We start from the raw sequence: 22,993 nt of genomic DNA on the forward strand, positions 1-22,993 counted from the left end.
CTGAGGCCCCGCAGGACTGGCCACGGAATGGCATCTGCTGTGGGGGAGGAAAGCTCGACCTGCTCCCCTTCACCCACCCCCCATCCCTCCCTCTAATCTGCTGTCTTCCCAGACACTCTTTCTCCTCTTTCCTCCTACAAGCTCTGTCCCCCTTCTGTGTGTGTTCACTGAGGTGGAGGGAGGCTGTGCGCTCATCTCCGGGGAGCGGGGAGCGGGGAGCGGCCTTCAGCCGCCAGGATGGAACCAAGTCTCGGACAGTGGAGTAAAGAGAGGTCCCTGGGTTCTCGATCATGCATCCATCGTAACAGCCCTGAGCTGCCACCTCAGTACTTGTTGTTTGTTGTTTTGGGGGGTGGGGTGGGCAACGTTCCATTTTGTTTAAACTTCTGGTTAGGTCTCCATTACTCATAGCCGGACCTAGTACCCCAGGCCTTGTCTCCATTCGTAAAAGGAGCTTAATGGTCACTGCCCTGCCTGTACAAGGCGCTCGTCTGAACTAGATGAGGTCAAGTGTGTAAAAACGGTTTGTGTATCGGAAACGATCACAGTGGGAGCAGTGCGTACCGCCTGGGTGGGCAGCTGAGCCCCCTGCTTGACCAGGCGTGGCTCCAGGAACCCAGCTGCCCAGACCTTCCTCAGCTGGACAAGGCCAGAGCCAGCGGGCCTCCGGCTCCGTTTGCGTCTTGGCCTCGGCCCGTTCCAGGGCAGCGCCATTCTAACATCATCTCAGGAGTCGCCCTGGCCCATGGGCAGGGAGTGGGGACGTGGTTGCTGGTGATGGCTAGAGAGGAGGGTATCTTCCATCAGCCAACGTCTCAGGAGACCAGCGCCACTGGCATCAGGAGGCCTGTTCCAGAAGACTTGTCCTCACGGGGTTGCTGTGCATTGTCACCTACCATTTATTTCATACACTGGCATCCTGAAGAGATTCCGGGCTGTACTCACCAACCTCCCCGTCCACCCACCAGAAGAAACCTCTTATCGTTAGTTCCCTAACCTATTGCAGATGTCTTACAAGAAAGGCCCAGAACCAAGTTTCCTTTGATCAAAGTATCGTAAGATGTGTTTCCTCTCACTATGCCCAGTGATAAAAAGCAAGAATTTCCCTCAAAGAGTGAAAAGGAAATGAGGTCGGCCACATGAGGTCTACATGTGGGCACTTGCGGGAACCTGAGTCTGGACTAGACGAGCCGGGCCTTCCGTTTACTGAGGTGGCAGACTGTCGGAGTGGCTCGGCAAGTCCTAAGCGTTTTAAAGCCCTTCACCCTCGTTTACTAATAGTTGAGCCTCAGGGAAGTGCCTTGTCCACAGTCTCACAGTTAATAAGCTGGAAAGGAAACGTGAGATTCCAACTAGGTCTATCATTCCAAGAGCCCTAGTGTACTTTCCATTACTTTCTGCTGGAAGTTTCCACGCATCGTGTAAAGCAGCACTTCTTAATCATGAATGCAACACTGTTGTAACTACATTGCACATTAGAGGTGGTCTTTTTGATCTTGCTGGTTATGCTGATGCTCTCTTTCCCCTGCTTTTCTAAACAAGGCCGCAAAGGAATAGAACTTGAAATTCGCCTTACTAGAATGTTTTGGCTTTGAAACAGGAACAGCCTTCGTTGATTTGTCTTGCTCATCTGATAACCTAAACAACTTTTTTTTTCCCCTCACTATAAAATAATGTGTCTTTAAAAGGTATTCTGCCTCTCGCTCAGTCTTGGGTCGAAACGCATTTTTCTTGCGGCGTCCAGTTGGAGGTGGCTGTTTTTGCCAGATGGTGCCTGAGTTCATATCAGAGGGGAGCCTAACGCCATTTGAACTGGAGCGTGAAAAAGAAAAGACGGCATCGATAGCTAAGCCACGCATGGTGGTTAGGTACCCGGGCTTTAGAAAATGACTGGCCCAAGGGACCGCTCAGTGCCTCAGTTTCCTCATTTGTAAAATGGGAAAGTGATAGACCCTACCTGACGGGGTTGTTATGAATAATGGCTTTAAGCGTGAATCTGGATTTGAAACTCAGCTCCTCCACACTGGAGCAAGTGGCATATCTTTCTGTGCCTCGGTTTACCCCATCTGAAAAGATAGTAGTTCCTACATCACAGACTGTTGCGAGAATTAAATGAGTTAAGCATGTGTAGCTGTTAGTGCTTTTTACTACAGAACTCTGGGTAGCTGTGCAATAAACTTGATGTCGGAGCAAAATGTTCATGCCCCAAACCCAGGCCACCTCCACTTGGGCCTGCAGAGTGCCAGTGCGTGAAGTCACCAAGGAGGCTTGAGTCTTACCGTTTGCTGGGAAGGAACTGAAATTCTATAACATACATGAAACAGATAGTGAAAGACCACACAACAGTTGTTTCACTGGTTAATTTTTGATGGGGAATGCAGTATTCCAGGTGGCAGAAGACTTGTTAGCACCTGTGGTCAGCTGAATGATGGTCCCCAAAGGCACCACTGGAGCCTATGAATATGACCTTATATGGAAAAAAGATCTTTGCAGATGTAATTAAGATGAGTCTGAGTATCCAGGTGGGCCCTACGTGCCATCACAAGTGTCCTCATATAAGAGGGAGCCAGAGGGAGACTTGAGAACGTCAGGTGGCCAGGGTAGCAGAGATTGGAATGCTGCTGCCACCGGAAGCTGGAAGAGGCAAGGAACGGATTCTCCCTTAGAGCCTCCGGAGGGGGCGTGGCCCTGCCAGACACCTTGATTTTGACTCTCGAACTGATTTCGACCTCAGGCCTCCAGAACTGGGAGAGAATAAGTTTCTGTTGTTTTAGGCCATGAGGTTGGTGGTGCTTTGCCACAGCAGCCACAGGAAACTAACAGCCCTGTTGGCTGTACAGTGGGATGTTCAAGAACTGCAACTGCCTGGTTCCAAAGGGTTGGTGGTTGCAGGTGCGATTCAGCCCCAGGTAAAAAGCATCATAACAAAATGCAGTCGTCCACCACTTAGTTGTTGAATAGCCTTGAACATCTATTTTCATCTGAGACAGTGTTTCTGTATAATCCAGGGAGATTCAGGAAGGAAGCAAGGCAGGAAGATAAGCCAAGAATCGGATGCTTTCTGCATATGGCTGTCAGGAACCTGGCCTCACAATCTTGTATATGGTTAAGTCTGTGGGGAGTTGGGTAGAAATTTTCCTAAGTTATATTTGGCTCACCCCAGTAAAATGTCTTGTCTTGTAAAAGTACTGCCGGAACATGTATAAATAAGAGTGGACTTTATGTGTAATAGCAGGCAGGCCTTTTTCTATAAAAGTGGATATTACCACCCCAAGTCCTTCCAGCCTACACGAGCCACAGCCCCAAACTTGAATAAGATGCTCTTGTACCAGCTGTGGACCCCGGAGGTGACCCCATGGAGGAATCTAATGACCTACCTCCTGCTGGAATTCTTGGAGCTGGGATGGGAGATGGATTGGATAAGTGGGTCCCACAGACTCCTCCCTGTTCACCCACTCCGAGCCACTTGAACCAATCGCTATCATGGCTTTCCAGGTTCCTTACTGGGACCACCAGCTTGCTTGTCTGGATGGGGTTTCACTTCCCTTGCATGTTTCTCTCTTACCCTCTGCCATCTTGCCTTCAAGCCATGGGAGGGAACACCTGTTAAGTCCCCAGCTGGACCACAGCTCCAGCTGGTGGCAAGCTGGCTCCCTGTGAGTTTGGGTGGGCTGAAGCATTGGCACACTACTTAATTTCAACGTTTTTGTGACTGCACACTTGGTTCTCTTTTTCTCAGACCTAAATTTTGACCACATAACTTTTAGCTTTGCTCACCCCTGCTCATCACCAGGTTCCTTTGAGCTGGACGAGCCCTAATGTTCCTGCTGACATAGCCCTCAACGTCGCTTTAACAAGATGGGAGTCAAGATCCTTGATTTATCCAGAAGCTTTACTGCAACCTCCAGTAAACCTGAAGCACTTTACCAACACGCTTAGGAACCCAAGTCCTCACAGCACCCCTGTAAGGTCACTGTTGGAGTTTGGCTGCAATGGTCCAGCGTTGAGCCCAGGGAGTTGGTCAAGACCATGCTGGTAGCACAATCTCACTGCTGGTTGGAGGAATCACCCTTAAGAAAATTTACCAAGATAGTAGTTTTCCCACCTCCGCACTTTGTTAGTTAGCGTTCTCCACTTGCTTGGGTTTATCCTTTCAATCCCTTTGCTAATTAAACTGCTGAGAAGTATATACTGGTACGCATAGGCACCATCAATGGACTGCAAACAAAACGCCCTTCTGTTGTTGATGATAAACCATTTCAGAGAAGACCAGGCTGAGTCTAAAGGGTTCAGGTAACCGTAAGGGGAAGGCAGACAGAGTAGTTCGTGGCCACAGGATTTGGCCACCTCAGGACAACACATGATGCTTGTTAAGTTAATGACTGATGGGACGTGGGCCTGGGCCTGAGACTCCTTGTTTTCATTTGACCTCATCTCATGGAGCCACTTTCCGTCTTTGACCACAATGGCGCACTTCCCGTAGGCCTTCTTCGCCACATCACAGAACTCAAAGAAGAGGCTGTCTTCTTGTCTGACACATAACTCATCTCTTAGGAACATCCGATATTTCCAAGGCACCCACCCGTGACTACCACCGGCGTGCAAAATACACCAAGTTGGACTCTGCTTGAAATACTCATCGCCAAAATCTTCCCCAGTTATAAGACTTTCAGAGATATCGTTTTCCCCAAAATATATGGTCTTAAATCCATCATATTGCAGGGTTCTCAGGGTTTTCAAATACTGGAGGCATTTCTTCTGCTTGATATTATCAAGTGGACTTTTGATAATGATGTTTCTTAAAAGAGGGTTTGCAAAGTGAGGCATGGTGGTTCCTCAAGAGTTTTTAAGAGTTTACATGTCTCCATCTGTGGAGTTCTGGCAAGAGTGAGATGATGACCTCATAAAGGGCTTTCTTACACCTGGACCAGTCCCATAGGTACACTTTGGATTTCAAAGCATCAGGGAACACACACTCAGAACAATTCCTTCTAGCTTATATGATATGAGAATGAGAAATACTACCCATATAAAATGTTTTCTTGGACATCAGTTCTGCTATAGGTCTGGGACAGAGATGGGCAATTGTATTAGTTTGCTAGGGCTGCCATCACAAAGTATCATAGGCTGGTTGACTTAAACAGAAATTAGTTTTTCCACAGTTCTGGAAGCTGGAAGTCCAAGATCAAGGTGTTGGCAGGTCTGGTTTCTCCTGAAGCCTCTCTCCTTGGCTTGCAGGTGGCCACCTTCTCAGTCTCTTCACATGGTGTTTCCTCTGTGCAAGCACGTTTCTGTCTTAATGTCCTCATAAGGACACCAGCCAGGCCTTGCAGGTGACTGGGGGTAGTGTCCCAGAACCTAAGAGGGATCAACAGAGAGGGTTCAATGCCGAGCCAGTAGCCACCCCTGCAGAGAACCCTATTGTACTCCACCCTCACCATCCAGGCAGAGGCCTCGCCAGCATCTGGGCAGGCCCAGGAATTAGCCTGCCCTGGCTGTGAACTGGGGCCTGGACTCAAGGACACCATTGCACCACGGACGGCCAGAGATACTCAGAGAACCTTTCCCCATCCCGCCTTCTCTTGATGCAGCACCTTATCAGCTTCCTCTCCTTGGCTGTGGTTTCCATTGGGGGCTATTGAAGGCCTGGGAGAAAGAACCAAGATTCACCAGTATCCCCTCCCACTTTGGAGAGTTTAGAGGGTGATGGAAGGACCACCAGGGGGCAGTATGGGTATGCCTCCCTGTTGATGTCCCAGGTCATCATGGAGGCATGTCCCACCTCCCAGGACAGGAGACAGAAAGAACCTTACCAGCCCCAGAAGCGGCCCCCATAGCCCTGCTCAGTTACAATCTTCTCTCTCAGCCCTCAGAGTAAGCACTGTCTGCTTTTCTACAAAACAGTTCAGTACTTCTTTCTTCATTGCCCAGGCAACTGATATTGCTGATATAAGGTGGATATAAACTGATATAAGGTAGAACACTGTAACATGTTTAATTCATTTAAATTAATTTCGTATAATTGGGAGATCAAATTTGGTCCTGTTCAAAGATAGGAAGTGACAGAAATCTTCACTCAGTGTGTAGGTAATTGCTGCAGTTCTGTTGGACTGTCTTCTGCCCGGCACAAATCATGCTCATCATAAAAGAACGGGAAACATTTGGAGACTAGTTACACTAACACCCCCACACACACCAAAAAATAAATAAATAAACAAAACCCAACACCAACAGTCACCACCCATATAAATAGATATGTGTGTCCATGTGATAGTTTATTCCACAAATTCAGTTGTGCAGGAAGCATCAGTTCCTTAAATCACTCACATGGGACTCGGGCATTGTTGGGACTCCTCACCCCACTCCCACGGCCAGAGTGATGGCAGGGCCCCGAGGCCACCCTTCCACGCTGCTCACTGTGGGCACTGTGGAGGTGCCCAGATCCAACCCTGTGCTCCCATCATCCGGGCACTGGACTCTATCTGGGGCTAAGAACCTTAAGGACAAGGTCTGGCCCAACTAGGTAGGCCCCAAAGCCACTGCCTCGGGAGACCCAGTCACCTTGAGGGGGATCTAGAGTGAGTTAGCCGAGCCGAGGAGCCCCCACCCAGATCTCCAACCCAGGAGCCTCGTGTGGCCCTAGACTTGGGGACAGCCCTGCCCAATCTCTCCCCTTGGTGGCCCTGCCCTCCCTCTTCCTCTGCAGGACAAGTAGTACAACCTCACCACACACAGGGAGAGGGTCTGCCATCAGGCTTTCGGCCTGCCATCTTGAACCTCTGAGTCAATGCTCACCAAGCCTGGCACCCTCCTAAGGGTGCCAGGGCAGGAAGGAAAAACTGCCAAGAACAAACTCAAATTCACAACTCTACTGACGACCCTGCTGCGGTGTGTGTGAGCACGTGTATGTCAGACATTTGCATCCTCCCCAAACTCCCTGGTGGGATAACACTCCCAATGAAACGTGTCTGTCGTGGGCGGTCACAGAGCCCCTGCTCTGCCAGCGGTTGTGGGTAATGGGGTTTCTGAGCACTTAGTGCTGGGATTGGCGCTGTTCCCGCTACGCAAAGCATCTGGGATAATCCTCGCTGTGATCCATGCAGCTGAAACGATTATCGCTCCATTTGGGAGACAAGTTGCTTAGATAGTGATGACAAATTGTCCCTTGTCCACCAAGGGGAGAGTCCCCAGGCACCTCTTTTTTCTACAAAAGAGGTTCTTGAAACACATTCCTCTAATGGACTTTCTGGAGGTAAGAGGAGTTGACTGGGACCACGGGGGCTTCTTCACATCCCTTGTCCCCTCTCCAGAGCTTCATTTCCTCACAGGTAAAATGAGAGAATTGGACCAGGTAAGGGCGAGATTCATTCACCCTAAAATTTGATTTGCTGTTTCTTGTGGAACAAGAAACTGTGTGTGTGTGTGTGTGTGTGTGTGTGTTGGTAGAGTGTATATGTGTGTGAAAGTATGAAGTGTGTATGTGGGGGTGTATTCACACGAGTGCAGACGCATGAGTGTGTGTTTGTGTGTAGGGAGTGTGAAAACGTGTGTGTGTGCATATGTGTCTGAGTGTGTGTGAGTGTGTGTGTGTTTGTAGGGAGTGTGTGTGAATTTTAAACCCTGGAACCCAGCTCCAGATGTGCTTCCTGCTTCCCCAGCAGCCAAGTCCCAGCACTTACAGAGAACGCCTTCCTCAGGCCTGGCCTGGCCCGAGGGACAGCGCTTCCTGGTGGCCACTCTCACAGCCCACTTCCCACGTTGTTCCCAGCTGCCCACAGCTGGGAACATCAGTCAGGGTAATTTCCAAAACTCTTCAACCTTTCTCAGCTCACTTCTTGCCTTGTTTGGCTGAGGCCAAACTCCCATTTCTGGCTTCCACTCTCGCTCTCTCCTAGGAGATAAGAACGAGCCCACAGAACTTAGAGCTTCTTCCAGGGTCGGCCTCCAACAGCCATCCTCCACTGGGTACATGGAGGCATCGTTTGGGGAGCCCTACAGAATTGCTTATGTCTGGGCCCCAAACTCAGAGTTTCTGATTGAATTGGTTTATGGGGAGGCCTGGGCATATTGAGATTTTTACAAGCTTCTGTGTGATTCTAAGGTCAAGCCAAGGTGAGAACCCCTGTCTTAGAACAAGGTCTAATTAGGGCCTGGTGGGGACCTGTGGGTGCAGCACATTCGGGCTGGCAGGGACCTCAGGGTTTGTTGTGAAAGGAACTGAACAATTTTTTCCCTCACGTTAAGATATGTATATAGATGGTTTCATATAGGAACATTTGCATTTTACATAAATGAAAAACAGAGAAGGTAGGGAATGGGACTGGGCTCCTCCATGCTGGCCTGAGGGACCTCCATGGAACGTGATTTCTTAGTCCACCGGCTGCTATAACAAGTTACTGTAGAAAGGGGCGGGGGGTGCTGTTGTTAATTCTGGAGGCTGGGAGGTCCAAAATGAAGGAGCCGATAGATCCGGGGTCTGGTGAAGGCCTGCTTCCTGGTTTGCAGCTGGCCACCTTCTCACTGTGTCTTCACATAGTGGACAGCAGAGAGGCTCCCCTTGGACACAAGGGCTTGTGTCTCTTCTTATAAGGATGCTAATCCTATTTATTGATCAGGGCACCACCCTTGTGTCCTAGTTACCGTCCCCCACTCCCCCCCCCAAAGGACCTACATCCTAAAAACATCACAATGGAGGTTAGAATTTCAACATATGAATTTGGAGGGTGGGACGGACACAAACATCCAATCCATAGCACATAGTTTGAGAATCTCGGATCTGGCTCAACTCTGGTAGCCATTAATACTGTTCCCCAGATTTTTTGACTCTTCACCTTCCAGACACATGGTAGGAAGGGTGGCACTTCTCCACCCCCTTGTGGTTGGGAGTAGTCATAGGCTAATTCTAGCCAATGAGTGGCAAGGGGAAGTGATGGTGTCTCTTCCAGGCTGGAGCATTTAATCATCCAGGTGAGAGCCTCCAGAGCTCTTCCCTTCTGGGTCTCTTCCTGAGACCAGCAATGTTTCAAAGTGGCTCCTCCAGAAACCTGGGTCTGAGTGAGGGCAGTAATGACACAGAGCAGAGCCCCAGCTAAGCTTCTGTGCACATGTGGTGTGAGAGAGAAATAAATGGAGCCCAAAATAGTAACCTTCCCACTCCTCATCTTGAATGAAAATAAAAGTATAGTTTGGACAAAGACTTAATGGAAACATCACATGGACTTTGGAATCTGGATAGACCTAGCTTTGAACTTCTTGCAAGCTGTGTAACAATATACAGATTCCTTAGCTTTTCTGAGCCTCAATTCCCTAATATACGCACCTCACGGAGTTTATAAGGGGATCACCTGGGCTAGTATATGTCAAAGCATCTAGTGTTTGATAGTGTTCATTAAATGTTATGTTTGTTCTCTTCCCGTTGCATTTTTAATGGACACATGGTTCCTACCCTGCTTCCATTTCCCCTGCCCCCTTCCTGACAGTACCTTGAGTTTGGTTCAGGTGTTCACCCATCTTCCACGAAGCTCAGGTTCTTTTGGAGGAAGCCACACCAACTCTGGCGCCAGATTTAAGCCAGTGAGCACGTTCCACTCCCCACCTGTTGCATGGCTCAGGGATGTGCTTGTGACGTAAGCAGTTCCCCAGTAAATCTCAAGATTCTTGCTTGGACTTCTGGGCACCCAGTCTCCAAGAGGGGGCCAAACTTATTTCCCTGTATCTCTCTTTCCCTAGGAGCAAATCTGTCCTCTGTCTTTTGTGCAAAAAGCCTCACCAACAATTGTAGGGGGTGCGGCCTGGGCTCCAGCTGGATCCCCCACCCCATTCCAACTGGTTTTGCAAGGCAGAGGATGTGGGATAACGGGTCCTGCCAGGCATAGAGAAGTGGCAACTTCAACATGTACATGAAAGTTATTATTGGGGCTTTGATGGCAGTTTCGGGCAGAAGACACAAGATAATCAGGGTTTCAAACAATCCAGGAAGAACACGACTGGGGGCAGACATCTCATCATCTCTCTGGCAAATAATAATTACAATAATATTACTCTCCAAAGAATTTTAGGATTTGTGCGCACATGAAAGCAACGCAGAAACCCGTGACATTGAAATGACGTGGCTTAATTTGACATTTACAACTTTCACTGGAGACTCATCATCAACGTAATCCTGCTGGTTGGTTTCACCTTATTAAATTTTCCAATGCGTTAAATTGTATCACTAATGCTGAGGGTGGATGACATAAATCTATTTTTGTGCCCTGACCTGATGTTTATTGATCAATTTTTAAGTTCTGTCATATTGTTTCGAATTACCAACGCTTTGGGCGTGCTTTTCTAATAAAGAGTTCATAGCCTGTGCAAGACTTCCCTTCTGTGTCACACTGATGTGGTCACTCCCCCAGGTTTGGGAGGAGAAGTCTTATGTGGGAGGGGTGGCGGGGGGCGGGTGGTGGATGTCCCTATGCTATGCAGGACCTAAGAGAAGCCATGATGCCTCCTGAAAGTGACCCACCCTGAACCTCCCCCTCTGTAGGAGGCACTTATTTTCATGCCAAGTCTCTCATGAGCCATCCTTCTGGAGTCCTTCCTTACATCATCCCCTCCGTCACACTATTTCTGACCAGGGTTACCTGCTACCTGACCTGCTCCCACAAGACCCCGACTCACCTCCAGGTTTGCTTCTGTTACCCTGCCCTATAAGTGGTCCCTTGACACTGTCTTCTCCAGGAGACTGTGCTTCTCTGTATCCTTGGCCATAGTACAGGGAGTGCCTGAGCCTTTGCATGTCTGTGACATAAGAAACATGTATTTGGTCTTTGTCCCCCAGTCCTTAGCATGGAGTTTCTAAAACCCTTGGCATTTCCTGCATGATAGAGGTATCTTTTATTATTCATAACAAGGTGCTTTCAACAATACCTGAGCTTATGCTAATAAATCGACTCTTGGTGGCTGCAGAATGGGGGCCTGTCGCCAGAGGAATCAAACTGTTGTTAGAGGATTGGCGATTTTAGCCCCATCCCCCAAACTCTAGGGAGAGGAGAGGCTGGTGATTGAATTAATCGCCAATGGCTAGTGATTTAATCAACTTACTTGCATAAAAACTCCTAAAAAGGGTGACTCACAAAGCTTCTGAGTTGGTGAACATATGAAAGTTCTGGAGGGGGGGGGGTTGGCCCGCTGGAGAAAGCATGGAAGCGCCACACTCCTTTCTACATATCTTGTCCCATGGGTCTCTTCCATCTGCCTGTTCCTGAGTTATGTCCATTAAAATAAACTGGTAATCTAGTAGGTAAAGTGTTTTCCTCAGTTCTATGAGCTGTTCAAGCAAATTATCGAAACTGAGGAGGAGGTCATGGGAGCCTCTGATTTATGGTCAGTTGGTCAGAAGTACAGGTGATAGCCTAGGACTTGAGACTGGCGTCTGAAGTGGGCGCAGTCTTGTGGGACTGAGCCCTTTCTGAGCAGTTAGTGTCGGAATGGAGCTGAATTGTAGGATGCCCAGCTGGGGTGTGGAGAGTTGGAGAACTAGTTGTTGGTGTGAAAAACCCACACATTTGGTGTCACAAGTATTGTGAGTAAAAACAGCTTAGAATGCCCTTAGAAAGTGTCTGGAGAATCACATGGTCAAGATAAGAACCACACTGTGCTAATGGAAAGTAGTACTTTGATGGGGCTGCTAGAAAAAGATATCCTGCCCTATCAGCATATAAAACATATCCTGCCCTATAAGCATATGAAACAATCCTAACTTTATAAACAAACCAAAACTTTTGTCGGAGAGCCCATGAGATGATGTGGTAAACATGAAAGAAAGAAAAATACTTGGAAGTGTATCTCACCCTCCAAAAATAAAAGCTTGGGGTTTAATTCTGACCTTTATGGAATTGTGGGTCTGGTTGTAGACCACTGTCTGCAGACAGAGGAAAAGAATATTTCATCTGTAGTCCAGTGGACATCTCCAAAAGCTGAACTGGATGAACTTCAAAGAAGTTGGTACAAAATACAATTTTTCTCTTTGCTTGCTGAAAGCCCCAGCTAATCACAGGCTCTCTAAATTGATCAGTCATCTAGGCAAGATCTGATTTATTTTTTAGGTAGAGACAAGTGTATAAGTAACAAATACTGGTAAAACATTGGAATGAATCATACAATGTTTAAGGTAACAAAACTTAAAAGTGACTACATTGAAACTTGAATCTCAAGAACCTGCTTCAGAGCACAGGGCATCAGCTGTTAGACAGATGGCTTTTCCTGTAGAACAAGGTAATACAGCCATCGCTTACTGACTAATTGCCAGTAGACTAGTTGCTTCCTGTTCCACAAAGTCACCACCACCATCACCACCAACACCAACACCACCAACACTGCCATCACCATCACCAAAATCAACCATCACCACCAACACTACCACCACCACCAAAATTAACCACCATTACCACCACCAGCACCACCATCAAAATCAACCACCACCAGCGCCACCACCAGGATCAGCCACCACTACCATCACCACCAACTCCAACACCATCACCAGCATCAGCCATCATCATCACCATCCCCACAAGGCTTATATTTACATATTTATTTTACTTTTCAAAAGACGTTCATATGCATGATCTCATTAGTTCTTATCTGCTTTGTAAGATTGGCAGAACTGGCATTATTAGCCTCATTTTATCTATAAGGAAACTAAGGTGCAGAGAGGTGAAGTGGTGTGTTCAAGGACACCACAGTGGTTCATAATGAAACCCAAACTAGAGTTTGGTTCTTCTGACTCCGGAACTAATGCTTTTTTCCAACAGCTCCCACTCTCAATGAAAATGAAGAACGTCTGACTAACTTCCAATATTAACTTTGGTTCTATACTCCAGTCAGAGTCTTTAGAATGCATGGCCCTTTTGGACCATATATCCCAACCCCCACATGTCCCAGGTGAGCCACTAACCACTCAAAGTTCATGTAACCCCTAGAAGTTACATTTTTCATCCAGAGCATCTGACTCCAAATTCAACCTTCTTTCCATGACAAGAGGCCACCTTCATATATCCCCAGGAGTATTTTAGATTCCTCCGAGTACCGTGGATGTCCCACACGCTTCCCCGGACCACAAGTTTTTCCGTTGAAGGGAGAGTATGACTGGAAGCCACTGCCCCTGCTTTCTAATCTCAAAGCATCAGAAAGCCTGGGAAGGAAACAAGATGCTGGCTTTGGTCACACCCCCATCTGCCCAAAGTGCCCCTGGCTCAGTGATGCCTTCCAGTCCCATGAAAGTGCTTGGCTCCTGTCTCAAGGTTGCAGGTAAACCCAAAGCTGCTCTTGCCACAAGACAGTTGGGCCTTTTCTATGGAGGCCTCCTTGCCTTGACTTTCACGGGATGCTTTGAATTTCAGTTTGGGGTCCACTGTTTCCACACGTGGGCCCCAGGCTGGCCTGGTTCGGCTTCAGGACAGCTCTGTTGCTAATGGTCAATGAGGAGCATTTGGCTACCTTGCTCTGGAGTCCTTTTATTTTCAGTTCGGAGGTCAAATTTGAGTAATAAATATCTTCCAAGGACTTATCGTTCTTTCTGAGGATGTTGCTGGCCAACCGGAAGAGGAAAATCACTCCATAGATGCCAATTATGGTGAGGATGTACCAGGCGGCGCTGGTCCCATCTGGAAGCTTCAGGGCCCGGGTAGAGTTGGTACCATTCCTCCCCTCCATGTAGACCCTCAGCAGGTGCCCCAGGACATTGCTGGCGTGGGTCTGGTTGGGGCCTCCCTGAGGAGTCCACTTGGTCACTGAGAAACAGAAAGATCCAGATAAAACCCAGCATCCTGGGCTGAGGGCTGCCTGGCCAAGCCAAAGACAGTGTGGTCCTCACATCAGTGGGAAAACATGGAACTGCTGGAAGAGGCTTCCTTTGTTGAATGAGCAGGAGGCTAGCAACAGACATGTCATCATATATATTTTCTTTTTGAATCATAAAATATATATATTTTTTAAATCAAAAGAATTTAAAACACCTACTTCTTGAATAGGAGATACAACATCATAAAGATGTCAGTTGTCCCTAAAATAATCTACACAACTAATGTAATTGCAATAAAAATCAGTAGAATTTCTTTGTGAAATAGACAAACTTTGCATAATGAAAAATCAGCCGTCAAGACTAATTAGGAATAATGTGAGAAAAAAAGAGTGATGAGTGGAAATTAGCCCAGCCAGAAACTTAAAACTAACCAGTCAGAGAAAATAATTTAAATTTTTTTGAATGAATAAATATTGTCTTCTCCAGAGTCCAGCTGTGGCTTAGTGGGCTTTGCAAAGAGTGTGGGGGCTCTTTACAATGAGGTACAACTGTCCCTTAAAAGTCTCCCCATCAAAACACAATAGCTAAAACTCTGTGACACATAGACAGGTAGACCAATGGAACAGAGTAAAAGACCATTAAAAGATTAGGAATTGGAATTTGGTAGGTAATAAATGGACAGTCCTACTCAGTAAGAAAAAAGATGGATTCAATAAGTAACATTGGAGCAATATAGCATTGGGTCCCCATCTCTCACCTTATTTCCAAAAACAGTGCAGGGAAATCAAAGATTTTAACATTAAAAAAAGGAAATAATTTAAAGTACTAGAAAAAAGCATGGTAGATTTTTTTCCTTTATCATCTCAGAGTGGGATATTCCTTTCTAAGCCTAATACAAAAATTCAGAATATGAAAAAGAAGAAAGAAAATGTTAAATTCAAGTACATAGAAAATGTTAAAGTTATTACCTACTGTGAAAGCAAAAAACAAATCACAATAATTACAACTTATATCACTAAATTGCTTAATAGCTTTCAGTTGTATAAGAAAAAGTTCAAAACTCCAGTAGAAAAATATGCCAAGGATACGGACAATTACAGAAAAAGAAATGGACCTTGAACATGTAAAAAGCTTCTCAATATTACTTATAATAAGAAAATTGCAAATTAAAACTACAACAAGATAACATTTTATTATCTATCAGTTTTGCCAAATTATGATGTTTTAGAATACACTGCGTAGATATGCCTGCAGCATTATCAGGCCTTTGTTTAATTGCTGGTGAGATTGTAAATTCATACAACCAATCTGAAGGGCATGCTGACATTAAAATGCACTTACCTTTGATCCAGCAATTCTACGTGTAGGAATTTATCTTAAAGATGCACCGGAATATGTTTGAAACAATGTATGTTTGAGGTTAGTCATCGCAGCATGATGACTAATGCGTAAGACCAGCCTGAATAGCATCTGTTGGGGCGATGGTTTAATACATTTTGGAACCTCCATGCACTGGAATATTATGCAGCCATAAAAACCAATAAAGAGGATTTTTTTGTACTAAATATTAATAAATGGAAAAGTAATTCAACTGCGATATAGTGTGAAATCATATATGTAAGCAAATGGGGGATACGTTATCTGTTTGCAGGACAGACGTATTCTCTTTGAGAGAATATACAAGAAATTGGTACCTGTGGTTGCCCCCGGGGAAGAGAATTAGGGGAAGGGGAATGTACTTTTCACTGATGCCCTTTTGTTCATTTTTACCTTGTGTATTTATTTCAAAAAGAAATTAATTTTGAAAAGGAAGCATAGAAGTGGGCACTTCTCTGGTCTCCTTGGTGAAGTGCCCTTGGGTAAAGACGCTGTGTGCCCTTCCAAAACCAGATGATTAAGATCTTAACTGCTGTTTAATTCAAAACTGTTTTCTGTCCTAGGGGAGCCTGTGAAAATGAAATGATGAAAGACAGAGAAGTAGTACATAAAACTGTGGGACATTTCCCCATGGAGCTTTACTGTTTCAAATCCCCATTTTTATTCTATGTGAACACAGATGTATTCAGACATATCATAGGATAAATCGCATAGCTTGCTGCTTTGTAGACCAAAGGTGCTCCATAAATGCTGTCTATTTGATGTTTGTTTGTTGCTAACTCATTTTGCTAATGCAAGATTCAGAGAGGCTGGTATTTTTTATTATAGTTAATTGTCAGAATGAGTGCATAATCTTATTACTTTTAGAGGAAGGGAGAAACCATTTAAAAATCACTAAGCCCACATGTAACTAAGCCCAAATTAACAGATTTAATTATATAAAATTTGTCACTCATAAGAAACAGTACAACAATCAGGAATTTTACACCACAGTTGGTGGAATGTTTGAGAAGTTTAAGTAAAGAGAGGGAAAAATTCCCACAATTATTTTAAAAAACATCATAAACTTAATTATGGCAAGAGAACTTGTTTAAACTCAGAACACATGTATAACCTCAGAGAACTTTCTGTGAATTGTTATAGAATGACATGATATGTTCAAACACATATAAAATTCACACAACTAAAATTACAGAACATTAAATTATTTTTAAAACCAGTCCATTTTCCATATTAAAAAAACTCACTATATTAATTATTGAAGTACATTGTTCTTTATTTTTTCTTAAAAAAATAAGAGTAACTTAGGTTGTATCTTAGAGGATAAAACACATCTTGTAGAAGAGGCAAACCTTTTCATCTGTGCCATTTTGCACTTGTAATGACATGAAATGTGTATGTAATTCTAGAACTGCCCATCCTTGAATCATAGCAGAATACTTACATTCCATGAGGTGGTCTTTTTTTTGATTCTTGGGGAGGCAAGTTTAAGCAGCTGCCATGGAAAGGCAAGATGATGAAAGGGAACTCCTTCTCCTTGCAAATGGTCACAGTCTCACTGACGTCAGGCTGCACTGAGGTTCCTGAGCAGGGAGTAACATGATACCCCAAAAAGTTAAGGCAGTACCAAATAGAAAGCAATTGGATGAATTGTCTCTCATTCAGTTACTTAGAGGATCTAAGTTGATCTGTCTTTTGTTGGCTCAGAATAAAAACACTTCCTGGCTCTGGCTTGTTGAGAAGATCGAAAGCAAAAGAACTGTTTAAAAACATGCTGGTACCAAGGATTCTTCCGCCTTCCCAGGTCCCACCCAGCCTTGTGGTGGTGGCAAGCTCTCCCCAAGGTTGTCTCACCAACTTATAGCCCGGATGGTTCCTGAGTTCCCCTGTTTTGCATCTGTTGCAGGTGTGGCAGAGGGTCAGGTGTGCAGAGACCTGTTGTTATAGGGCCAGGAAACTCCATGTGCAAGAGTCACCAGCTTCCTCTTGGATTATTTCCTGGATGAGGAAACCCAGACCGGAAGGAGCAGGTGCAGGAGGACACAGCCGAGGGACCTTGGGTTCCCCTTCGTAGGTCAGTGAGCGATGGGCTCGAGGGCCAGGCTGTGAGGGGTGGCGCTTCTCTTTCCCATACCCCTGACTCCCAGACCACATTGGAATCAAAGTAGATTGAATCAAAGTAGATTTGTTCTAGCATTTCCCAGTGCCCAAGTAAGAATCTGGGAGAAAAGGGAACTAAGGGAGGACAGGTTGGAAGATTTTGGCAAGTTCCATGATGCATCCATTATTCCCAGGCCCATTTCTCCTAAATCCTCACTAATATGACCACGACCTGCCAAACTTGTGAGGATTGTTAGTTTTTAAAACGTAATTTGATGAAATTTCCACCAGTGGGGGACTAGATAAGTAAATCATAAAGTAGGCCATATGATCCAGCAATTCCATTCCAAAGTATATATTCAGGGGAAATGGAAACACACATCCAGACAAAACTTGTATACAAATGCTCATCGCAGCATTATTCATAATAGCTAAAAGTGGAAACAGCTCAAAGTCCTATCAACCTATGAATGAACAAATAAAATGGGGTTTATCCATGCAATGGAATGTTATTTGGCAATAAAAAGAAATGAAGTATTGATACATGTTACAACATAGATGAACCTTGAAAACACTATGCTATGTGAAAGAAGCCAATTACAAAGGACAATATGTTGTATGCTTCCATTTATATGAACTATCAAACAAAAATAGATAAATCTATAAAGACGGAAAATAGATTAGTTGTTGCCTAGAGCTGAGGTGGAGGAGGGGGGTGATAATGAAAGGTGCAGGATTTCTTTTTGGGGTAACAAAAGTGTTCTAAAATCGATTCTGGTGCTGGCTGCACAACTCTGCGAATGCATTAAAAGCCACTAAATTGTACACTGTCACAGTGGATTTTATGGCATGTGAATTATATTTTAATAATTACAATTTAATATAGGTATACAATGGAGTACTGTGCAGCTGTGAAAAAGAATGAGGAAGTTATTTGTGTACTGCTGTGTAAAGATCTCCAAGATGTATTATTGTTGAGTGAAAACAACAAAGAAAAGAGTATGCTACCATCTATGCAAAACAGTAGGGAGAAAAATCATATAGATCTGATTTTGCTTGTGTAGGTATTGAAAAGCCGCTTTAAGGATGGCAGAGAAAGTAAGGACAGGAATTACATGGGATGGAGAAGAACTGGGCAGATGGAGGGCAAGAGTAGGCGGAAGAATTCTCACTGTGTGTTCTTTATGCTTTAAAGAATTTTAACTATGTGTCGTGTTACCTATTAATAATAAATACACCCATTAATTAAATGTAAATCTTTGTTAAAGTTCTATTTAGGTTCTTGCTGTCTCTTGCTATGGGATGGCTGGACCATGGCACCCAGGCTCTGCCATACAGACAGGGGTTTCCAACACTGACCGTGTGAGGTGAGAAGGGGCAGAATGGAGGCCCCAGATGATAAAGGACAAAGGCAGTGACAAGGGCTAGGAGTGGGCTGTGGTCCCAGCCGTGCCCTTGCTGTGTGACCCCAGGCAAGTCCCCTGCGCTCTGAGTTGCAGTTTCCTCCTCTGTAAGATTGAGGAGCCACAGATCCCGTAGCCTCTAGTCCCAGGAAGGCAGGGAGGAAGCCTGAGGAAGGGCCACTCCTTGTGGAGGTGTCTGAATTGGAGAGCTGCCAACACAGGCACCTCACGAGAGGAAGGGCTCAGCCAGGCAGATGGTGCCCAAGACCTGGAGGCTTCAGAGAGTGTGCCATCTGTGAAGTCGTAAGGTGTTGGCATTCGGTTCAGGAGGACGCGGGGAGTGATAAGCTCCGGAAAACTAGGGAATACATTAGGAAAGATGACTTTTGTCTCATCGACCCTGGAAAGGGGCACTAAGGTTAGGGAATAGTTCTGTGACAGGTGCTTTCCATGTGGTTTCTGCTTCTAGAATCTCTGCAAGGCAGGAATATTGTTTCCCCTTGAAGGCAGGGACACTCAGGCTCAGAGAAGTGACATGCCCAATGTCACACAACTCGTAGGTGCCAGAGCTGGAATGTCTGACACCAAAGGCGTTCTCCCTCCACACCCTGAATGTCACCTTCAGGCTGGACCCAGGGTCCCATGAATAATCCCGAGTGCTTGCCCTGCAGGTTGAATTGTAGACTGTCACTGCTGAAGCATATCCATGACCTTGAAACCCTCCCTGTTGGTCAAAATTATATTATGATGTTAGAAGACAGGAAAATGGATATCTTTCAGCTGGGGGTAAGTGACGAGAAGGGGCATAGAGGGTGCTAGGCACAGTCTGTTTTGTGGGTTTGTTCCGTTTGGGGCTCTTCACAGAACTGTATACCTATGTGTGTGGACTTTTTTGCATGCATGCTATACTACAATGTAAACCTCATCTTATTTGTTGTTGTTGTTGTTTGTTTTAACACAGAGAGCCCTGACAGGCAGTAGGAAAATAAAGTTTACAGTTTGTATAGAAAAATACAAATGCTCTTTTTAAAAAGGATTTTCTATTCTGTCACGGCTGCGGCCACATGGTACCATCTAATGTAAAGTGCCGTGTCCCTGGGAGTGGGACGTGGTCGCAGGGCAGGGAAGCTGCCTGCCTTTGTGTGTAGTATGATGGCGTGAACTGCTTATCATTCCCGAATGCTTACATAACAGCGAAATGGAACAACTTGTACCACCACGAGGGCCAAGAATTTCCTTCCTACTTGTGTATATCTCCTTAGGCCTTCTGGTTCAGTCTAGACAAATACTGACCTAAACGCAATCATGCAAAGCCACTCACCCAGTAAATATTTGTCTGAGCTACAGTTCTGGGAGAAAGGACCCCAATACTGCCTGGCTTCTTTGACGTTCAAGACTGAACTCTCCCAGAGGGCCATGACTTTTTAATTTCTGGTGCACTCCAGAGACAGTCAGCTTTGAATGGATGTCTCCATTGGAAGCAAAGGTGGCAATGATGTAGATTTGATTCTCTGAAAAAAAGAGGAAAAAATAAAAAGAAACAAGGGCTTTTGAATTTCAAGGTGTCAGAACTGGCATTGAAAAATATCAATAAACAAATGCTCATATCCACAATTGGCATTGTTTCTAAGGAGTATTTTCGGGGTAGACCTCACTACCAACTCTGACACCCTCAATGTAAAAGGACATTAAAAATGATGACCGTTTAGGAGTTCAGTGGACAGCAACCAAGCTTCTTTCTTGCCCCAGTCCAGACAAAGAACGCTCGCAGCCCCAACTGGTCAAGAACACAGATTCTGGATGTTTCTGCCTCTGCAGGGGGTACAACCTTTTAGAGGACTTTTAAAAGATGGTTTGCATATTTAAAAATCTTTCATTTATATGTCATTCTTGCTTTTAACTTTATTATTGTCTTCTCTGCATTTAGGGACTTTAATGTCACTGCCTATCTGCAGGGAGGTGCAGAAGGAAGCTGACAGCCTTTGAAATTGGAGGACCAGAAAAAGATGAAAGCCAATGGATTCAAGAGATATTTAGAAAGTAGAATGCACAGAACTTCATTAGTTTGTGTAGTAGGTTGAATGATGTCTGCTATGAATGGAATTGTCTCCCCCCAAAATTCTTATGTTGAAACCCTAACCTCCAATGTGCCGGTGTTTGGAGGTGGGGCCTGTGAGACATGATCAGGCTTAGATGGGATAGGGAGGGGGGCCCCTCATGATAGGATTAGTGCCCTTAAAATAAAAGTCACCCAGAGAGCTTGCTTCCTCTTCTCTGTCCGCAATGTGAGGACACAGTGAAGTGGTCATCTGCAAGCCAGGAAGAGAACTCTCACCGATACGAAATCTGCCAGCACCTTGATTTGGATGCCTAGATTCCAGAACCATGAGAAATACATTTCTGGTGTTTAAACCACTCAGTTTGTAGTACTCTGTTATGGTAGCCTGAACAGATTAAGACAGTATTCCCCCAAAAGATATGTCCACCTGGAACCTCAAGTATGACCTTATTTGGAATAATGGCCTTTGCAAAAGTAATTAAGAAAAAGAGCTCAATCATCTTGGATTAGAGTAGATCCTACATCCAAAGGTGATATTCTTATAAGAGACAGAAAAGGAAAAGACACATGGAGACACAGGAAGAAGGCCATGTGAGGGCAGACGCAGAGACTGGAGTGACGTTGCTGAAAACCAAGGAATGTCACGAGTCTCCAGAAGCTGGAGGAGGTGAGGAAAGAGTCATGCTATTCAGCAGTACACACACATGAACTTTGAAAGCACTATGCTGCGTGAAAGAAGCCAGACACAAAAGCCACATATTGCATGATGCCATTTATATGAAATTTCTGGAAAAGGCAAAATTCCAGAGACAGTGGTTGCCTGGGGTGAGAGGTGGGAGTAGGAATTGATGAAAACAGGAACGAGGGAACTTTTAGAGCTGATGGAAATATTTAAAAACTGGCTTGTGGTAATGGTTCACAGTTGTACACATTTATGAAAATTCATCAAACTCTACTGTTACAATGGATAGATTTTATGGTATGTAAATTATATCTCAATAAAACTGCTTTTAAATTTTAAATTAAGTATCTTATTTCAGATGTTTGGAAAAGAATAACAAAATAAACCTAAAGAAAGCAGGGGGGAAATGATTAAAAAGGATGAGAGCAGAATTTAGAAACCAGAAAAACAGTAATACTAGTGAATACAGTTAAGAGCTGATTCCTTAAAAAAAAAAAAGAAAAAGAAAAAAGAAATAAAATGGATAAACCATTAACTATCTTAATAAAGAAATAAAGGAGAAAAAATATATACAAAATAAGGATTGTGAATGGAGTAGCAATAGATACAGAGGGAATCAAAGGGATGAGTCCTCAATTCCTCTGCCTAAGTCTATGCAAATAAATTTGAAAATCTTGACCAAATGAATGATTTCCTAGGAAAATAGAAATGACCAAAACTAACCCCAAAAGAGATTTAAAAAATCAGAAAATATCTGTTACCGTAGAAGACGCTGAAAATCTTGCTGGAGTCATCCACCCAGAGAAGCACCTGGTTCAGACAGTTTCACAGGTGAGTCCTACTAAACCTTTACTAATGAGAGAACAGTTTTCTTGCTGCTCTACAGGATGGAGAAAGAAGAAAACTTCCCAATTTTTCTGATGAAGCCAGTAGATCGATGATAACCTCGCCTGATAAAACCACCATAATAAAAGGAAACCCCAGACCAGCTTCATTTATGGGTAAAGATGTGAATCTTCCAAATACAACATTAGCCAATAGATCCACTAGTGCATTAAAAGAATAATATGCGACAAACAATTGTAGTCATGCCACCTATGGAAGATTAGTTCAGTAGTAGGAAATCCATTAATGTGACTTACCACGTGAGTAAGTCTACATAGAATGTGTTCACCATCATAGATGATAGGTATTTGTTCGATTTCAACTCCGTCCTGATTTTTAAAATCCTGATAAATTAGAAGATAGATTACTTCTCTAATATGCTAAATTAAATCTATCTAAAGTAAGAAACTAGACTTATGCTTACTGGTGAGACATGAGAAGCACTTCAGTATAGACAGGAATAAGACACAATCACCCATTTTCACCACTGTCATTTAATTTGTACTGAAAGAATTATCTGATTTAATTAGACAAGAGGTACACAAACTGCAAAGGAAGAGGCAAAAATGATCATTGGCTATATGCTTGGAAAACCGATGAAAATCAGCGGGATAATTCAGTAAACTGAGCCGGTTCAAAACAAATACTAAAAAATCACTATCTAAGAATCTGTACTAACAGCTGTAACTTTGTAAATATAACTG

At 44.5% G+C, this 22,993-nt stretch overlaps 2 protein-coding genes across 2 annotated transcripts; both read right to left on the reverse strand.

Moving 5' to 3' along the window:
- Positions 1 to 3,748: 3,748 nt before the first annotated feature.
- C2H21orf140 (chromosome 2 C21orf140 homolog) lies at positions 3,749 to 4,835 on the reverse strand. The gene has a single exon (XM_033134590.1). It carries the CDS (start codon positions 4,825 to 4,827, stop codon positions 4,072 to 4,074), a length of 756 nt encoding a protein of 251 aa, XP_032990481.1. The 5' UTR covers positions 4,828 to 4,835; the 3' UTR covers positions 3,749 to 4,071.
- An 8,524-nt stretch (positions 4,836 to 13,359) lies between these two features.
- On the reverse strand, positions 13,360 to 16,873 carry SMIM34 (small integral membrane protein 34). The gene is made up of 2 exons (XM_033125068.1): positions 16,605 to 16,873; positions 13,360 to 13,772 (listed from the first exon to the last, which is right to left on the reverse strand). The coding sequence occupies exons 1-2, from the start codon at positions 16,609 to 16,611 to the stop codon at positions 13,360 to 13,362; spliced, it is 420 nt and encodes a 139-aa protein (XP_032980959.1). The 5' UTR covers positions 16,612 to 16,873.
- Positions 16,874 to 22,993: the final 6,120 nt, after the last annotated feature.

This window comes from Rhinolophus ferrumequinum, chromosome 2 (assembly GCF_004115265.2).
Source record: "Rhinolophus ferrumequinum isolate MPI-CBG mRhiFer1 chromosome 2, mRhiFer1_v1.p, whole genome shotgun sequence".
In the NCBI taxonomy this organism is placed as follows: Eukaryota; Metazoa; Chordata; class Mammalia; order Chiroptera; family Rhinolophidae; genus Rhinolophus; species Rhinolophus ferrumequinum.

Bases quoted from the DNA above. Each gene is read 5' to 3' on its own strand.
- C2H21orf140 (XM_033134590.1), bottom strand. From the start codon at position 4,827: ATGCCTCACTTTGCAAACCCTCTTTTAAGAAACATCATTATCAAAAGT.